Source organism: Mustela putorius, unplaced genomic scaffold (genome assembly GCF_011764305.1).
Source record: "Mustela putorius furo isolate JIRA1106 unplaced genomic scaffold, ASM1176430v1.1 tig00003945_pilon_pilon_pilon, whole genome shotgun sequence".
In the NCBI taxonomy this organism is placed as follows: domain Eukaryota; kingdom Metazoa; phylum Chordata; class Mammalia; order Carnivora; family Mustelidae; genus Mustela; species Mustela putorius.
Genome location: NW_025422089.1, coordinates 262,652 through 281,087, shown reverse-complemented (window position 1 = coordinate 281,087; position 18,436 = coordinate 262,652). Strand labels below are relative to the sequence as shown.

Sequence of the window (18,436 nt, the reverse complement as noted above, 5' to 3'; positions counted from 1 at the left end):
AGCGCTGCTGTGCACATTCATGTACAGGTTGTGGCAGGAACATCTGTTGTCAGTTCTGTCGGTGTCATACCCCTAGACGTAGAACTGCTGGGTAATTGTACGTGTGTAACTTCTTGAGGAGCTACCGAGCTGTTTGCTGCCTTAGCCACACTATTTTACATTCTCACCGACAATACAGGAGGGTTCCAGCTTCTCCGCCTTTCTTGCCAGCACTTTTCTTCTTCTTTTTTTTTTTTTTTTTTTCTTATTTTACCATAGTTGTCCTAGTGGGTGTGACGTGGCATCTGCATGTGCTTTTGATTCGCATTTCCCCAATGACTAAGGATGTCGAACATCCCGACATGTGCTCTTGACCGTCTGTGTATCATCTTTGGAGAAATGTCTATTCAAAAGTCTTTGGCTTGTTTTTAAATTAGGTTATTTGTCTTTTTGTTGTTGAGTTCTAAGAGTATATTTGCATATTCTGGTTATTAGGTCCTTGTCAGACAAATGATTTGCAGATACTCTCTCCCATTCTGTGGGTTGTCTTTTTTCACGTTCTCCGTAGTGTCCTTTGACACACGAAAGTTTTTTATTTTGATCAAGTTCAGCTTATCTAATATTTCTTATTGCTTTGTGTATCATGTCTAAGAAAGCTTTTCCCGATCCAAAGTCATACAGATTTTCACCTGTTTTCTCTGAGTGTTACAGTTTTTACTCTTACATTTAAATCTTTGATCCATTTTGAGTTATATTTTTGTGTATGTGTGACGTTGCTGTTCCAAGTTCATTCTTTTGCATGTAGATATTCACTTGTCCCAGTAGTAGGCACTCGAAAAGACTGTTTTTCCCCCCATTAAATGGTCTTGGCATCCTTGTGAAAAATCAGTTGACCATAAATGTATGGGTTGTAAATACTTTCTTTTTGAATACTTGGGAAATCTACACTATAAAGTAAAACCATTCCTAAAGTAGTAAAACCATTCTTGGTTAAGTGAAATGGGTCTCTATTATGGCACTGTGAGTTTGGGTTTGCTTTTCACAGCAAACGCTGCCTAACCCAGTATTCACAGATGTTCCGAGTTATTTAGTCATGTGTTATGCAACTTTTGTTTATCTGAGAACAAATGCATAAATGGTAAGTTGAGTACTAATATTACCTAATAGCATTTGTTCACTGAGGCTAAGTTATATGATTTATTTATTTATTTATTTATTTAAGATTTTATTTGAGAGTGAGAGAGTGCAGGAGCAGGAGGAAGGGACAGAGGGAGAAGCAGGCTCCTTGCTCAGCAGAGCGCCTGATGTGGAACTCAAACCCAAGAGACTGGGATCATGACCTGAGCCAAAGGCAGATGCTTAACCACATGAGGCACATAGGCCCCCAGTTATACAATTTAGAATGCCATCATGAAGTTCAAGAACTTCAACAATGTGTAACTGAGGCAGGGAAAGTGATCGACCTAAAGGTATACACAGTTGGTGAGTAGGATGGCCAGGATTATGAACCGAGACCCCCTCCCGTGATGTACTACATAACTATGATGTAAGGTCTGAGATGGTCTCAGGAGAGAAAGGTCCAGGCTAATTTGGTCACCAGTGTAAGAAGCAGGTGGCTTTCTGTAGATGACTGTGAAATTACGGTTTGGTATGAAGTCCTTCTCTCCGACACTAGCAGGGTCAGTCTTTGGTTGATTAACTAAAAAAGTCAGTTTAAACAAGTACTCTTAGGGAATGGTACATACAGTTTTTAGCATTTTATTTGGAAAAAAATATATGTACATTTATTCTCCATTGAAACAGTGCCAGGTCTTTTCTCTGGAAACTGGCCTGCAGATTAGATTTCTGAGTTATCACAGCACTTGGGTCGCTCAATAGGTTAGGCATCTACCTTCGGTTCAGGTCATGACCTCGGGGTCCTGGGATGGAGTCCCGCATTGGGCTCCCTGTTCAGCAGGGAATCTCCTCCCCCATTGCCCCTTTCCCTGCTCATACTGTCTGTCTGTGTCTCAAATAAATAAAAAGAATCTTTTTTAAAAAAAAGCTTTTCTATGTTGTCTTTTTTTGCATTCAGTTTCAGTTTCTTTAACTGAATTGAGTGAGAATCCTGTGATCACTCCCTCCCTGCCTGGTACTTGGTCATCTCACCCATACCTAACTTAGCAAAAAATTTTCTTATTGATTTCTTTGTATCAAATCTTTCCAAAGTAGCTGTGTTAGTTTTCAAAAGAACAGTGATTTTTTTTTTTTTTGCAGTCATATTTTGTTGGTTTACATAGTGTTTAATGAAGCTGTATAATTACGAAGTAAGTGTAGGTGTCCTTAACTAGTTTGGGAATCATCACATTTGATTCTTGCTGACTAAACAGGTCATGGAGTAGCAGAGTCACAGGGGAAGTAGATAGTAATTTATTGCCTCTAAGCATATAAGCCTACCGGGGTATCACAGTATTGTAAAGGGGAAACACAGGATAGCTAATCCTGTGAGACCAATACTTGGAAATAGGTTATGAAAGATTTGGAACATCTGTTCAATGGGACACTCAGCATGCACATAAAAATATTAATAGAAATGTATGTGTTTTATGTAAAGACATTCAAGTTATATTTTTAGATGGGAAATTTTTTTTAATAGAATGGGTTTTTTTATTTTTTATTTTTTTTTATTCTTTTTTTAAGATTTTATTTATTTATTTGACAGAGAGAGAGAGAGGTCACAAGGAGGCAGAGAGACAGGAGGCAGAGAGAGGGGGGAAAGTAGGCTCCCGGCTGAGCAGAGAGCCTGATGTGAGGCTTGATCTCAGGACCCTGAGATATGACCTGAGCCGAAGGCAGAGGCTTAACCCCACTGAGCCCACCCAGGTGCCCCTAGATGGGAAATAGTTTAGAAGAGCATGAATATTTGTGTGTGTGTGTGTGTGTGTGTGTACACATATGTGTGTGTACACACATACATAGAGAAGGTCTGGAGTTTCCATTCAAGATGGTGGCATAGGAGGATCTTGAACTCATCTCTTCTATGAAATACACACTGAATCTATAGCTCCATATGGAAAAATTTCCTGTGGAAAAAACCCTACAACTAGCTGAGTGACTCCTACACATTAGGTGAGTAAGGAAAAAAACCTATGTTGAAGTAAGAATCAGTCTTGCCATAAACCCCACCCCTGGTACAGTGACCTGGGATTGGGAGGGTACTCAAAACCCCAGGCTTCTCCCTGAGGAGCAAAGGGTTTGAGCCCCACTCTGGCACCCCAACTTCCAAGATGTACATCTAAGAGACAAGACGCCAAAGCATCCAGCTTTGAAAGCCATCAGAGCTTGCACCCATGAGACCCACAAGGCTATAGCAAACTGAGAAACAGTTCTTAAAGCAGTCGCCCGCGAAGTAGACTGACCCACCCTGGAACTCAGCACAGAAGCAGCAGACTGAAATGGGTTCAGATTTCTGTGAAAGAGGCTCATTTGCTTATCTTAAAGCCCTGAGGGGCAGGCATCTAATTTAACCTGGATCTGGGAGCCTAGTAAGGTATTCTCCAAAGATGGAGCTGATGGGTACCATCTTTGCGCTGTCCCTCTACCTCGCTTCTGCTTTCTGGTATCTCCTGGAAAGGAGCTTGAATGCTCGTATGATGCCCCGAGGTTTGCAGTTGCTACCCAGGGTATACCTCTAGATCACCTGGCTCTAGCGGCCAGCAAGACTCACACTCACGGTAGTGAGTATCACAGTATTTACAACAACCAAGACTTGGAAATAACTAAGTGTCCACCAACGGGGTGAATGGATAAAGAAAATGTGTGTGTATACGATGGAATATTACTCAACCATAAAAAGAAGGAAGTCTTGCCATTTGCAACAACATGGATGGACCTTGAGGATATTGTGCTGAGTGAAATAAGTCAGACAGAGAAAGAGAAATACTGTATGATCTCCCTCACATGTGGAATCTAAAAAACAAAACAAAAAATGAAGTCATAGAGAACAGATTGGTGGTTGCCAGAGGCGAGGTTGTGGAGGAAATAGATGAAGGGGTCCAGTGGTATAAAACTCCAGTTAATAAGATAAGCCTTGGGGATGTAATGTACATCATAGTGACTGTAGTAAATAATACTGTGTATTATTGTATATTAATTTTATTATTTTTTATTAGAAATATGTATTATTAGCCCCAGGGTTACAGGTCTGTGAATTGTCAGGCTTACACACTTCCCAGCACTCACCGTAGTACATACCTTCCCCAATGTCCACAACCCCACCACCCTCTCCCTACACCCCTCCCCCCAGCAACCCTCAGTTTGTTTTGTGAGATTAAGAGTCTCTTATGGTTTGTCTCCCTCCCAATCCAATCTTTTTTTTTTAAAGATTTTATTTATTTATTGGACAGACAGAAATCACAAGTAGGCAGAGAGGCAGGCAGAGAGAGAGGAGGAAGCAGGATCCCCGTTGAGCAGAGAGCCCGATGTGGGGCTCAATTCCAGGACCCTGTGATCATGACCTGAGCCGAAGGCAGAGGCTTTAACCCACTGAGCCACCCAGGTGCCCCCCTCCGAATCCAATCTTGTTTCATTTTTTTTCCCTTCCTACCCCCCCACACCCCCCACTTTGCCTCTCAAATTCCTCATATCAGGGAGATTGTATGATAATTGTCTTTCTCTGATTATTTCACTCAGCATACCCTCTAGTTCCATCCACGTCATTGCACATGGCAAGATTTCATTTCTTTTGATGGCTGCATAGTATATTATATATATATATATATATTAAGATTTTATTTATTTATTTGACAGAGATCACAAGTAGGAAGAGAGGCAGGCAGAGAGAGAGGAGGAAACAGGCTCCCTGCTGAGGAGAGAGCCTGATGTGGGGCTCGATCCCAGGACCCTGGAATCATGACCTGAGCCGAAGGCAGAGGCCTTAACTCACTGAGCTACCCAGGTGCCGTATATTATTATATATTTAAAGTTGCTAAAGCTTAAGAGTTCTTAGCACAAGAAAAAAATGTGTATGTTTGGTGATGGATGTTAACTAGTCTTAGGGTGATCATTTCACAACAGATAAAAATATGGAATTTTTATGTTGTACGCCTGAAACTAACATGTGTCCATTATATGTCAGTTTCTTTAAAAAGTAATTGATATTTTATTTTTTTAAAAAATTATTTATTTATTAGACAGAGATCACAAGTAGGCAGAGGCAGGCAGGCAGAGCAGAGAGAGAGACAGGGAAGCAGGCTCCCTGCTGAGCAGAAAGCCCAATGCGGGGCTTGAACCCATAACCCTGGGATCATGACCTGAGCTAACGACAGAGGCCTTAACCCACTGAACCAGCCAGGCACCCCAAAAGTAATTTATATTTTAAAGAGAAAGACTAGGGCACCTGGGTGGCTCAGTCAGTTAAGCGTCTGCCTTCGGTTGAGGTCTTGATTTCAGGGTCTTGGAATGAACCCTGGCATCAGGCTCCCAGCTCAGCAGAGAGCCGGCTTCTCCCTCTGCCCCTCCTCCCACTTGTTCTCTCCATCTCTCTCTCTCAAATAAATAAAATCTTAAAAAAAAAAAAAGTAAAGAGAAAGACCAAAACAAAGTCTGGAAGGATGTGAATCGCTGTGTTAAATAGTGAAGAAAAATAAACATTAACAGTGCTTAACTGCAGAGCATTAGAGAGTGGGTGATTTTTTTTTTCTCTCTTACATAAGTATTTCTTGGTTGGTTGAAAGTTTGACAGTGAACATTTGTTACTTTTAAAATTAAGAAGAAAAAGCTGTTTCTATTTTGAGAAGAGCCTCTTTGAAATGTATAATTAAAAGAAATAAAATGCCTGTAGAGTTAGGCAACAGGAGAGAATGGTCTTGGTGAGGGGCCCCCTTTCCCATAATCTTAGGAAGTGAGCAGACCCCCTGATGTCCCTGTGTGTGTTCCCCTGCAGTAATACGGCCTCTTATTCTTTCTCTGATCTTATTTTTCTATGTAAAATGTGGTATCATTGCAATCATTTTTTTCTTTCTGGTTTGATTTTCAGGAAGATTTTGACGTCGATCACTTTGTGTCTGACTGTAGGAAGCATGTCCAGCTGGAGGAACTAAGAGGAGATCTGGAACTCTACTATAAACTTCTTAAAATAGCCATGGTCGAGCTCATCAACAAGGATTATGCAGATTTTGTCAACCTTTCCACAAACTTGGTAAACCTGAAATTCACAAGTCCTACACACACACACACACACACACACACACACACACACTTTCTCTCTCCTTCATATTTATTAAAAGGGCAGAGTTTTTAGAAACCTTTCAGTTGATTACCCCACCAACCCCACCAGAAACTTGAAGAAATTACCAATTTCATTAATAAAAGAACTAAACTTTTTGGAATACATTTTTTGTTTGTTTTAGTTTTTATTCATTTAAGGTTGCTCTAGTTAGATTATGTTTCAAATTCATTAGTCAACAGTGAAAAGTAAAGGATGATAATACCCAAGGGGTTGTTTTATTAGTTGCTAAGTGATTACCCTGAAGTCTTCCTTGATTTAGACTAATTTGTAGGAGCAAATGTCCACCACTCTTACAATGTTTAATTTACTCCCAGGTTTATGTTAGCCAGAGCTAGGTTGAGGGAACATTGGCCAATATTGATATTTTAAAAGTTTGGTTTTATAACAATATAAGAATGATTTGCAGTGAGCTTATCAATCGTTTGTAAAAGCCGTTTAGAAATGTTGAATTTTGTTACTTGGCAGAAAAGTCTCCTTGTTGATGCTTCATTTTGTTTTAAATCTGTTTGTCCAGAGAAGCACAGAAAGTTGCAGCTCCGTGGGAATTTCAAGAAGCATTAAAATTAATGATGCACATTTGCTTTTGGGAAATATGCCACTAAGATAAATATCCCAATAGGATTAAAAACCTAGAAAATTACTTCTGTTTAATTTCTATTTTTCTCAAGGCTTATAATAATGTTTAAGAGAGACGTAGCCCGTCAGACTTTCACATCAGCTGGCTGAGTATCATCAATTACAGACAGAGAACTGTTCACCTTCTGTGAAAATTTTTTCACATTCATTTAAAATGTCATCTAAAGGCAAATTGTTCTTAAGGAAACTTTCGTTTCTCATGACTTCCCTTATTTTTATAGTTTCATGTATTTCAACAGATTTTTTTTCATATTCTATGAACAACATTAATGGCCAAATAACACTTCTCTGTTGTTTAGCTAGTTATGTAGCAAAAATACGGTTGTGTGCCAAAAAATAACTTAAATCTGGTACTGCTTTTGATCGTTAAATAAATAGATACGTCACTATTACTCCTTATCGTGATGTGTTTGTGCCAACCTGGTTTTGCCTTTAGGTTGGCATGGACAAAGCCCTCAATCAACTTTCTGTGCCTTTGGGACAGTTACGAGAAGTTCTGGTAAGTCCCCAATTAATGAAAACAGCCTGCTGTGACGCCTGTTGTCCTCGTCGGCTTTTCTCTAAGAATTCTTTTCATCTGTTAGTTTGGTGGTACTGGTGGTTGTATTTTAACGGTTCATGATTATAATATTCACCTTCAGAAGAGTTGTAAATGATTTTGTTTTTGCATATGCTAAAAACCTAAAAAAAAATGTTCGATTTGAAGAAGACATATTCTCAGAGTAGACAACCTTAAAATGTCAGGGGAGAGGAAGCATATTTCCAAATTCAACTTATTAATGCCACTTTGGTCATATGTAAGTGGTTTCTAACTTACGAATGACTTGTATTTTAACAGTTTGTGATCTTGTAAATATCCCCCCCACACACACGTAATCTACGTGTGGTTAGGTTCCTGGGCTTATCTACAAAAACTGTGTAATCCCTAATGCAACTGAAGGATAATATAAATAAAATGTCATACTTAATAAATGTTACATTTGCATGTTCTCTCAGAAAAATCTCTGTTGTGGGAATGGGACTCCCCACCTCTAAGCCATTGGGAATAGGAACTCCACCTGGGTGAACAGTGGAGGGAGAGTTGTGGCATCACTTCTAACAGAAAACTGTGCTGCCCTGTCTCCCCCCCCCCCCCCCCCCCCCCCCCGTCTGTGTCTGGTGCCCTGACTTCTGGCCTCTGTCCGTTCTGATGCCCTGTCGTAAACTTGTCATAAACGACACCATCCTTCCTTGTGTGTCTCCTCTAGCTTGAGTGGCCTCGTGCATCCCTCCCCTAAGACAGTGCCTGCATCCTAGAGAGAATATAAGGAGAACATAATTTAAGGGAAGACACAGTACATGGTTAGAACCAAGAAAAATGCAGAGTAACGGAAATATCAGTGCTGAGAAGCCTAGGGGAGGGGCAGGCAGGAAAGAGTTCGTGAAAGAGGTAAAAATCTTGAGTTGTGCCTTGAGGTAGCCAATACTTTCCATGGTTTATGTCTCATTTGAATTTTACAAAATCTTGTTAAAGGTACTTTTCCTTGGAATGGAAGGGATTTTCGTGGTCCGCTGTTGGATTCCACACCAGCCGCTGTGGGGCTCTCCCACTGCCTCCTTGGTGTGCCTCTTCCTCCCGGGGCCTCATAGTGGTGTTGTTTCCCAAGCCTAGCCTTCCTTTGGCCTCCCACTCTTCTCTCGAACCCCCTGGAGGCAGATTTGCTCTACTCACACAGGCTCCCGTCCCACCTCACCCCCCTGCCATCACCGTATCCCCTCCCTTTTCCATGGCCTGTTTTTATGGCCACTTTGGTCCTGCTCAGCCACAGGCCTGACCTGCCTTTCTGGTCTGGTCCCAACTCTGAAGCTGTTCTGTGAGATTCTCAGACCACTGAGGGATACGACTATATCTGTCTTCATTGTATCCCTGTGGGCTGCCACAATACTGACGTCCAGGAGGTGTTTCATAATGTTGATGGAGTGAATTAATTCACCTTCCTGTGGAATTTTTGTGATATGCCTACTTCATTCTAGTTGTTTCTGTTAACCTTTGTTTTGGCCCTAATTCCTAATTATCTCTTTATTCATTAGCTTCTGGACATGTTTCTCTCTACCTCTGTGCTCTGCCTTTTTCTGGTCTTCTGTTCTTCATTCTTGATTCCTGGTATTTCCATACCCACATTTCATCATCATGCATCAGTGCTTTGACATTCTCTCGTTCTCCAAAATATGCAGAATCTAAAGACCTCATCTCAGTGAAGTTGGCCCTCCATTCCTATTTCTGCTTCTCTCCAGAAGGAAGCCTGCAGTGCACATGGCTGTGTGCCTGTCTGACCCTGCCCCTGAGTGTGTGTCTGCACTTACATCTGCTCCCCATCCCCTCCCCACCTCGGCAGCTGTGTACACATGGCTTTCAGAGTCCGATTCGAGCCCCGTCGCATTTCCAGACTCTCCTGTACTTTGCTTCATATTATCTGTTCTCCATTCTAAGCCCCCTCATCCCCATAACTTTCACTGTATATGTGTCATTCTTCTTCTGGCCATGCGACCCTGCCTTCGTGTCATTATGCCCCCAGATCATGAGTCCCCTCAACAGTAACTGTGTCTGGTATATCATCATTTTTTTTTTTTTTTTTTTTTTTTTTTTTGTCAATATCTGCATAGTACTGGTGCACAGGTATTAAGTTCTGTGGAATTGAATGAGATGTAGGAACTTGATAATGTGACAAAACAATGTCTGTAATACGTTTTCTTTATTATTCTTTTTTAAGAGTCTCAGGTCATCAGTCAGTGAAGGAATTCGGGCAGTAGATGAACGAATGTGTAAACAAGAGGACATAAGGAAGAAAAAGGTACCCTCCAGTAGATTTCTTATGCTGCATGCCAGTTGAAGCCCTCTCCTCTTGTCTCCGCGAACTTGTCAGCACTATTCAGCTTTTTTTCAAAGCTCTCACGCATGTGCATTTTATGCATTATGTCACGTTATCTACCTGAAATAATAAGACAGAATTTTAGAGGTACCCACACGATCTCAAGATCACCCACTTTTTCCAGAACAAGAAAAACAGTGATAAACTGTTGTCGGTGTGCAGCGCTTGACAGTTAACGACTGTATAAATTGTCAGCGGCCCTGTAAAGAAAATAGGCCTATATTAGAGACTAGGGGAGAAGTGGGCTTTCCAAAGCAAACTCAGGATTCTGCCGTAGGTTTGTTGTTATTTTCTGATCCTGTGTTCTTTATGTTCTGGTGTTCACTTTAATTTTTTCGATTCCCAGTAGTTAGCATGCGGTGTTGGCTTAGTTTCAGGTGTGTGAGACAGGCAACGGCTCTGTACATCTGAGGGCTCACCCCGGGAGTGTGCCCCTTAGTGCTATCTCCAGTTTCAAGTGTCCCCGATGTCATTCATGATCATAACGATGTAGGGGCACAGCGGGCATTGGGAGTCTGGGCTTCTGACTCTCGCCTGCTGCTCTGTACATGTTTTCTATGTGTATTATTAGCATATTTGTTAAAATCTCAGTGGGGAGAAAGCCTGTTTGAGGGACCTTCTGTTTAATTCGCCTCTGGATCTCCTCACAGCTTTTATCCAAAGAATGCTTGTCATGCGCTTCCAGACAAAACAGTAAGCTTTATGAGAGCAGGGTGTATTTCTTGCTTTTTATTTTCTCTCGTGTCCCCCTCCTCCCCCACCCCCCCCGTCGGAATGAATGTCGAGCTCCCAGGGGTGTTCAGTAACTATTTATTGAATGGATGACTTTGTATTTTTTTGTTCTTTAAGGATGAGAGTTTTCATAATGTCCCTCAACCTCTTTGATAATATTTGTAGTGTAAAAGGTCTTTAATGATCTGGTGCTTGGGCATATAGGTATATGCACATGTAAACTGAGAGGGTCAGTACGATCAGAAGCCAAAGTTAAAACATGAAGAAAGGGCCATAAGAAAACAAATGGAGGGGCGCCTAGTGGCTCAGTTGGTTAAACGTCCGACTCTTGATTTTGGCTCAGGTCATGATCTCAGGGTCATGAGATTGAGCCCCACATTGAGCTCTGTGCTCAGCAGGATGTCTGCTCTAGATTCTCTCTCTCCCTCTACCCTTCCCCTGCACGCGCACATGCAGTCTCTCTCTCTCTCAAATAAACAAATCTTTTTTAAAAAATAGGAAAGAAAGGCCCGTAGAAAGATTCAGGATGGGGAAAAGAAGAAATAAGAGTATAGAATATGAGAAAGCAAAGTCTAGGGTTTTTTTTTCTCTATAAACTTGCAATAGAATATGGAAGTATACTTATTCTAGAACTAAGATTTGCATTCTTGAGAATTCTGTGTTTCATAGAAATATTCAAAATATAGCATGCCCTATATATTTGAAGTTAACTTTTGGTCTTATATTTTCCTGCATTTAGCATGGGAAATAAAGATGATTAAGAGTAAAGATGGTGACGTTTTTTGTTTGCTTTTTATTTTTATAGATGTGTGTGTTGAGGCTTATACAAGTAATTTGATCAGTTGAAAAGATTGAAAAAATCTTAAATTCACAAAGTTCTAAAGAAACCTCTGTACTAAAAGCAAGCAGGTAAGCATTTTTTTTTTTAACTAAGTAGCACATAAATTAATACTTCACATCCAGTCTAATTAGGCGGGGACGGCTTAGTTAGAATTCATTTCTGAACAAGAAGAAAATCCAGGTTTGTGGCTAGAATGTAGCTCCAGGAGAGTGGAGAGCATGAAATGGTGAAATCTATAACATGTTCCTATAAACCCTTTGGTTATAGACCACAGTTCCAACACTTCATTATGCTTGCAGTGGAAAAGTATATTTGGAATCACCTTCCCTGAGGACTAGCAAAGTCCTGTTGATCTTTAAGGCATACCTACCATTCATCTTGGTTTTTCTCCATCTCATTTTTTTTTCCTAGACATGCCCAGAGTATTACCATTGATGTATTTTGCACCAGCATTATATTATTATGAAACAGTATAGGACACATCCAGTTGAAATTTACAAACAGGAAAGAAAAAGCTTATGAAATAGGAAAAAGATGATGGCTCTCTTTGTTATACTGTGATTGTCTTGTTCCATTCCTGGTGTGAATTTTCAGTCAGCCAGGGTAGATGAGTGACTCAGAAAATGAGTAGTTAGGTCCTGTCAGCACCGTGAGACGCACAGTGCTGCAGTGGGAGTAGCCCGGGCTGGTCCTGCACATGCCAGCTGGGCTGCCTGCGTCAAGGTCGCCTGGTGCCCTGCGTGCTCTGTTGTGTGAGGCTAACAGTCCCTCCCCCTGCAGGCGGAGTTAGGTTTCTAAATTTTAGGAATTAAGGTTTTAGATTTGGAAGGATCTTGAGAGACCATATGCTCCACATGTCTCATGATGGACATTAAGAACGGACACATCCCAAAGGAAGCGATTCTCTGGTCCTAGGTGTCTGCCCCTTTTCACATCAAGGCATTCAACTAAGTGGTCAGCCTCCACTGTGCTTGTATCTCTAGCCCGTAGCACTCGTGCTTCTGCCCCCGTTCGTCCACACTTAGCAGACAGTCTGTACGCGGCCCTTCTGCAGCCCGTGTGTCTCCAGCGGCTCTGCTTCGCTGCGGCCCTTGGCAGCGCCTGCAGCCCCTCCAGCCATGTCCACGTTCGGCCCCTGGGGAGCTGGCCCTCCAGTGTTCTTCCCGTCTTTGCTGTTGCTGCTGTGCTCCTCGGATAGAAACACCTCGGTGAGCTCTGTGTCTACAATCCTGTCCCTTTGCAACACTGTCCTTGATAAACAGACATTGTGCGCTTTCTTGCTCAGAATTACCTTGGAGGACTTTTTTCTCCAGAAGAGCAGCTCTGAGCTCTAGAGTCAGGAAAGCCAGAGCAGCGTCAGCGCACGGTAAATCCATCATGCTCTGCCAGGCCCAGAAATGCTGAGATAAGGATAAATAGGAAATGCGCATGGGATCAATCAGTAGAGGTTGGGATTAGGCTTCGGCTTTGGTCCTGCCAAGCGCTTGCCTTCCCTCCACACCAGTTCTGATGCTCTGGGACGGGGCACACCGTGGCAGGTCTCCAGACATTTTGGGTTTCCTTACAGTGTGTTTCCTCACTACCTGACTGCCCATCCTCAGATGTGGGATGCCTCATAGAGCCCAGCAGGGGCTTTGGGGCCTTTGTTGTGTTTTTTTTTTTTTTTCACTGTTCAGCTTCCTTTTGAATGGGGTTGACGCTTTCTAATGTGGGGGGCAAGAGGGAAGTGTATCCAGTCCACTTGATGGCAGATGCACTGTGAGTGATTTCTCACCAGCTCCCGGAGCACCGAGCTTGCTCTTTCTGCCGTTGGGTAAATGTAAACTTGGAGTCCGCTGCTCTGAGCGATTTCCCAGGTTGCTGCTAGGCGGTCAGTTTTAGCTGATTGAGGAGACAGCAGTAGTTGGTTCTGGGGAGGTACTTGGGAGGAAGAATGAGGCAGGCGGAGAAGAAGAGGGGGCTTCGGGTATGAACGGTAGGACAGGGCAAGAGAGAGGAGGGGGTTAGAGAATGGGAGAAGAAGGGAGAAGAAGGGCATGAATGGGAGAGCCCGAGGAACGTGGTGGAAACATGCAGTTGTACCCACACTGACCTAAAATAGCTCCATCCCCTTGCCTGGGCCCTGTGGCCCGGGCCAGGCTGCATCAGTGGCTTCTACGACCTCCCCGCTCCTCACCCCTCGCATTGTGGCCTGCTGCACAGACAGTTTGTCATGAAAATTGATGGCGTGCAGGTGCAGGTGCCTGAGCGCTGTAAGGCATGGGGGGCGGTGGGGGTGGCAGGTTTTAACTTTGGGAATTACATTTCTCTAATTGTCTCTACTAGCCCTCTCTGGACTAGAGAGATTTTGGAGAGAATTGCCACAGAATTTAACCAGTTACAGTTTCATGCTGTTCAGAGCAAAGGCATGCCTCTTCTGGACAAAGTAAGACCAGTAAGTGTTGGTTTCGATTTTCAATTTGCTGTTTGCGAATTTCCTGGATGATTTTGGTTTGACCTAGCATTGCCCCTGATAATTGCTACTCTACAGGATTTTGAAGCTAGCTTTGAATTTTTTTTTTTTTTTCAGTGTCTCCTGCTTGGGACCCTGCTTCCATTATGTCACACTAGATAGATTTTGTGTAAAGACACAAGCGTAGTCTCCAAACTGTGCAAGTAAAATTAATTCTGAATTTCATGTAACTTGACACATCATATGATGTAGTCAGAGTTCATTTATCCAAAGCCCTTGACTGGGTTTAAATGCACGTTTGTCCGAATTACTCCGTAGCTTAAGAGGCAAATAACTTTTTGTATTTCAGTAATTGTCTAAACTTCACTTTGATGAAGCCGACTTACTTTCAAAGAAATCATAGGGAGGGGACGCCTCAGTGGCTCAGTCCGTTAAGCCACTGCCTCTGGCTTAGGTCATGATCCCAGGGTCCTGGGATTGAGTCCCAGCTTGGGCTCCTTGCTTGGCAGGAAGCCTGCTTCTCTTTCTGCCTGTGCCTCCTTGTGTGCTTGTGCTCTCTTTCGACAAATAAATAAATAAAAACCTTATTAAAAAAAGAAAGAACGAAAGCAATCATGGGGAGAAGAGATTGATTGTTATTCTCTAGGAAATGTTGGGATTTTAATCTTACATATATTCTGGTAGAATTAGAGGCTCGCTTTATATATATATAACACATATGTATATAAATTATACACCTATATTTGAGCTTTTAGAAACTGTTGTGCCTGGACCTTCTTTCCTGGTCTCTCTGTTCTTGCAGCGTATAGCCCATATTACGGCCATGCTGCAGCAGTCCCTGGGAGGCCTGCTGCTAGAAGGGCTTCAGACTTCCAATGTGGACATCATATGGCACTGCCTCCGGACTTACGCTACAATTGACAAGACACGGGATGCAGAGGCGTTAGTCGGTCAAGTACTGGTGAAACCATACATGGATGAGGTTTGTGCCCCCATGCACCTCATTCCGCAAACACAGAGCATCTAATCTGGCTTCGTTTCTTGACTGGGTGCGAGAGAGCTCAGGGCTCTTCCTTGAAGATGCTCCTAGTTCCTGCTCTTCTGGTTGTAAGAAAAGGTTGGTCCCGCTTGGTGCCCATCAGCATGCCAGGAATCAGGCATGCACTCTGGTCTCTTCCAGTGATGCCATACCTCAGGGATCATCTTAATTTAGTAGGGGTGAGGGACTTGCCTAGGAAGAAGGTACGGATCAGAACATTTTCAGGTCAATTTCCATTTCCCTAAGTTATACGTCAATGAAGTTGCCGAAAAGCGTGACCCCACCAAGGCGCCCGTGCCCACTGGAGGAGGTGGAAGACAGCTCTGTGCTCAGGGAAAGTCCGTGAGGGGAGGCGTCTTCGCAGAATTGATGTGGCCTAAGTCTTGAAGACCATGGGGGAGTTTGCCAGGCTAGGAAGGTGGGAGGGAGGGAATATTCAAAGATAAAGGGCTTTTAAGGGCGAGTTAGCAGGGTAGTACCTTAAGTCCAGAACTTGGTTACCCAGTGTTCTTGACCTATGAGGATACAGTTAAATACAGGGAGTCAGTGTATCTTGCCTCTGAGCGGCCGGAGTATGGGCTGCACCATGTGAGGCTGCCAGCAATCAGCAGCTTCCCATTTAGAGAGCGTCGGTTTCATCTAGTTCAGGCCGACAGAAGTCATGAAGCCAGTCTCAGCGTTTGAGGGCTTTCTTCCAGTCACCTGCCAGTGCGAGTGTTCTTTCTGTCCGGTAAGTATAAAGCTACCCACCATGACTTCAGGATGAAAGGCTTCCAGTTTTAAAACGGGACAGTATCCCAGTGATAGAAGTGAAATTGAAGGATTAATTTCAGTAATCTTCTCAGCTTCATTAGGACTACTAAAAGTAAATGATCTGTCAGTTCTTTGTATGTATCCTATTATAGTTCATAGCTCTCTCTGTGGGGGTGAAAAAGATCACATTATTCTTTGTCACTAAATGAAAATATTTTAGTTATTTAATTTATGCCCTTTTCATTGAACTGAATCTAATATGCTAAATTAGGGAAGTACTTTTACGTTTCCGTGTCGTTAAATGAACTGTGGCCACGTTTGTATTTTAAGTTTGTATGCTTGTCATTCACCTCCTGCAACTCAGCCTCTCCAAAAAAAAAAAAAATACTAAAGCAAAATAAGATGTGTTTTTCTTCCATCACTTTCCATCTCAGCCCTTTCCCTGTTCTGGAGATGGTATAGGATAAGGCCAGGGTGAAGATGGTACAGAGCTGTTGTCTGCAGATACAGTATTTCGCTTTTAAGCTCAGAAGGGAAGCAGATGAGTGTGTGTGATGTTTTAGCTTCAGGCCAGTCTCTGTCCCTCAGCCTCTGTGTCCCCCAGGGTTGGAGCAGTATTCCCAAATCCCTGGACCTAGATTTTTGTGCCGTTGTTACTTACCTCCTGTTTAGAAAGCATACTGAGTGGGGAGGAGGAAGGACGAAGTGCATTTTTAAGGTTTACTCGATTCTTTTCTCTGTAGTGTATAGTTCATACTTCTCTTGTAGGTGCTTTAAAAACAAACAAAACCACAAACAAACAAATAAATAAATAAATAAAAATAAAACGCTCTTCCTTCTGCTAGGTGATTGTAGAGCAGATCGTTGAGTCTCATCCGGACGGCCTGAAGATCATGTATGCTAATAAGCTCCTGGAGTTAGTTCCTCACCACTGCCGCCTTCTTCGAGAGGTCACAGGAGGAGCCATCTCAAGGTGACGTAAACTGCTGTGTATGCACCTGAGCTCAGTTTAGTGACCACCTGTCACCTCCTCATGTGCCGCTGATCCCTGGCTGTCCTGTCTGACCCGGGAACGTGTGCTCTTCCCTATTTGTTACCAGTGCTGTGAGGCAGGTGTCGCTTGCCTGGGTTTACAGGGAAAGGGAATGAAGAGTGGGGACGAATCTCAACGGTGACATTTGTGTGACTCCAGAGCCTCTGCTTTTCTCTTGTCTATACTTTCTCCTTAACCAGGTTCAAAATCAAAATTGGTTTCCTTCCATTATTGTGATGTCATCATCGGTCTAGAAATACCAATTCATTTTAATTCAACACGTTTTATACTGATGGCAATTAAAGTCATGTTCGGTTTTCCCTCCCTCTCTTATTTCATTTCCATGGCTTTCCAGTTCTGTTTCATGAATATCCCATTACCTTCCACCATCTCCGTCATCCCAGTCCAGACCTTTGTCGCCTTTTGTTCGAGGGTAGCGGGCTCTCCCCACCTGGTCTCCCAGCTCCACCTGTCCCTCTTCATTGCAGCCCTCAGCTGTCCCACCTGCCCAGAGCTCTGCAGCCTTTCTGAGTCGCTCATGGCTTCTCATCGCCCACAGAGGAGCATCCAGTCTTCCTGGCGCAACCTGTGACCCTTGGTGCTTGAGTCCTAGTGGTTCTCCGCTGTAGAACTTTCTACTGTGCAACTTTCCCCCCATACCACTATGGTTCCTGGCCAGACAGGAGCGCTTGACCTTCCCTAACACACCTGGTACAGAAGATCCCTGACTTCACCTTGGTTCAGTTTATGGTTTTTTGACTTTTTATAATAGTGCAGAAGTGATATGCATTTAGTTTGGATCTTTTCCCAGGCTGGCGATCTACAGTAGGGTCCTCTTTTGTAATGCTGGGCAGGGGCAGTGAGCACAGCCCCCAGGCAAACCACATGATCACGAGGGTCAGCAACCAACACACTTGAACCGTCCTGTTCTGGCTTTCAGTGCAGTGTTCAGTAAGTTACATGAGATACCAGACACTTTATTGTGAAATAGGCTTTGTGTTAGAGGATTTTGCCCAACTGTGCAATACTGTAAATGTTCTCAACACATTTAAGGTTGGCGGGGCTAAGCTCTGATGTTCAGTCGCTTAGGTGTTTTCCATGCATTTTCAACTAAAGAGATTTCCAGCTGAACAATGGGTTTATTAGAAGCCGAGGCCGTCATAAGCTGAGGAACATCTGTCTGTACTGTGCGCCTCTGTGTTTTCCTTCATTGCTTCCTATCTCATATCCCTTTGTCTTTCTGTTGATCTGTCACTCCACATGAAGCTCCAGTCAAATACAACTTCTTTTTTTTTAGGTTATTTATTTATTTACTTATTAGAGAAAGCATAAGCAGAGGAGGAGGCAAAGAGTGAAGCAGGCTCTCCACTGAGCAGGGAGCCCGATGTGGGACTCGATCCCAGGACCCTGAGATCATGACCTGAGCCACCCAAGCGCCCCCAGGCTATGATTATTTCAAGAAAAAGTCCTATTTGTGAATTCTTCATCTAGTGAAGATGAATTAAAATCAGAAAGTCAACTCTGCCACCTTTAAAAACCCAGGAACAGAAAATAATTCCACGAGCAGGTATAATCCTATCCACAATAAATCACTTTCAATCCAGTCCTGAAAACTAATACAGAGTAGGAAGAAAGCATTACAGAAAAAATTTGTTTTCATTAATCAAGCTGGAAAATAACGGGCCTTACACGAATGCCCTTTAGGAAGACAGTTCTTATAGTTTTATGTTGATGGAAACTAACATTACATTCGAAATGCATGTTAAAACCATGACTGTAGACTAACTACCACTT

The 18,436-nt window shown here is 42.9% G+C and overlaps 1 protein-coding gene across 5 annotated transcripts in view; it reads left to right on the top strand.

The window, feature by feature from the left end:
- LOC123389102 (conserved oligomeric Golgi complex subunit 2-like) overlaps positions 1–18,436 on the top strand; it is a 45,625-nt gene that overhangs the window by 13,754 nt on the left and 13,435 nt on the right. For 2 of the 5 annotated variants that reach the window (XM_045069859.1, XM_045069860.1), the window contains exons 2-5: positions 5,996–6,157; positions 7,320–7,382; positions 9,634–9,714; positions 16,455–16,582. In XM_045069859.1, the coding sequence (XP_044925794.1) occupies positions 5,996–6,157; positions 7,320–7,382; positions 9,634–9,714; positions 16,455–16,582 (434 nt within the window). Of the gene's footprint in view, positions 1–5,995; positions 6,158–7,319; positions 7,383–9,633; positions 9,715–11,441; positions 12,574–14,619; positions 14,800–16,454; positions 16,583–17,130; positions 17,962–18,436 lie in introns of those variants that run through there. The other 3 variants (XM_045069863.1, XM_045069861.1, XM_045069862.1) reach the window with 3 other exon arrangements.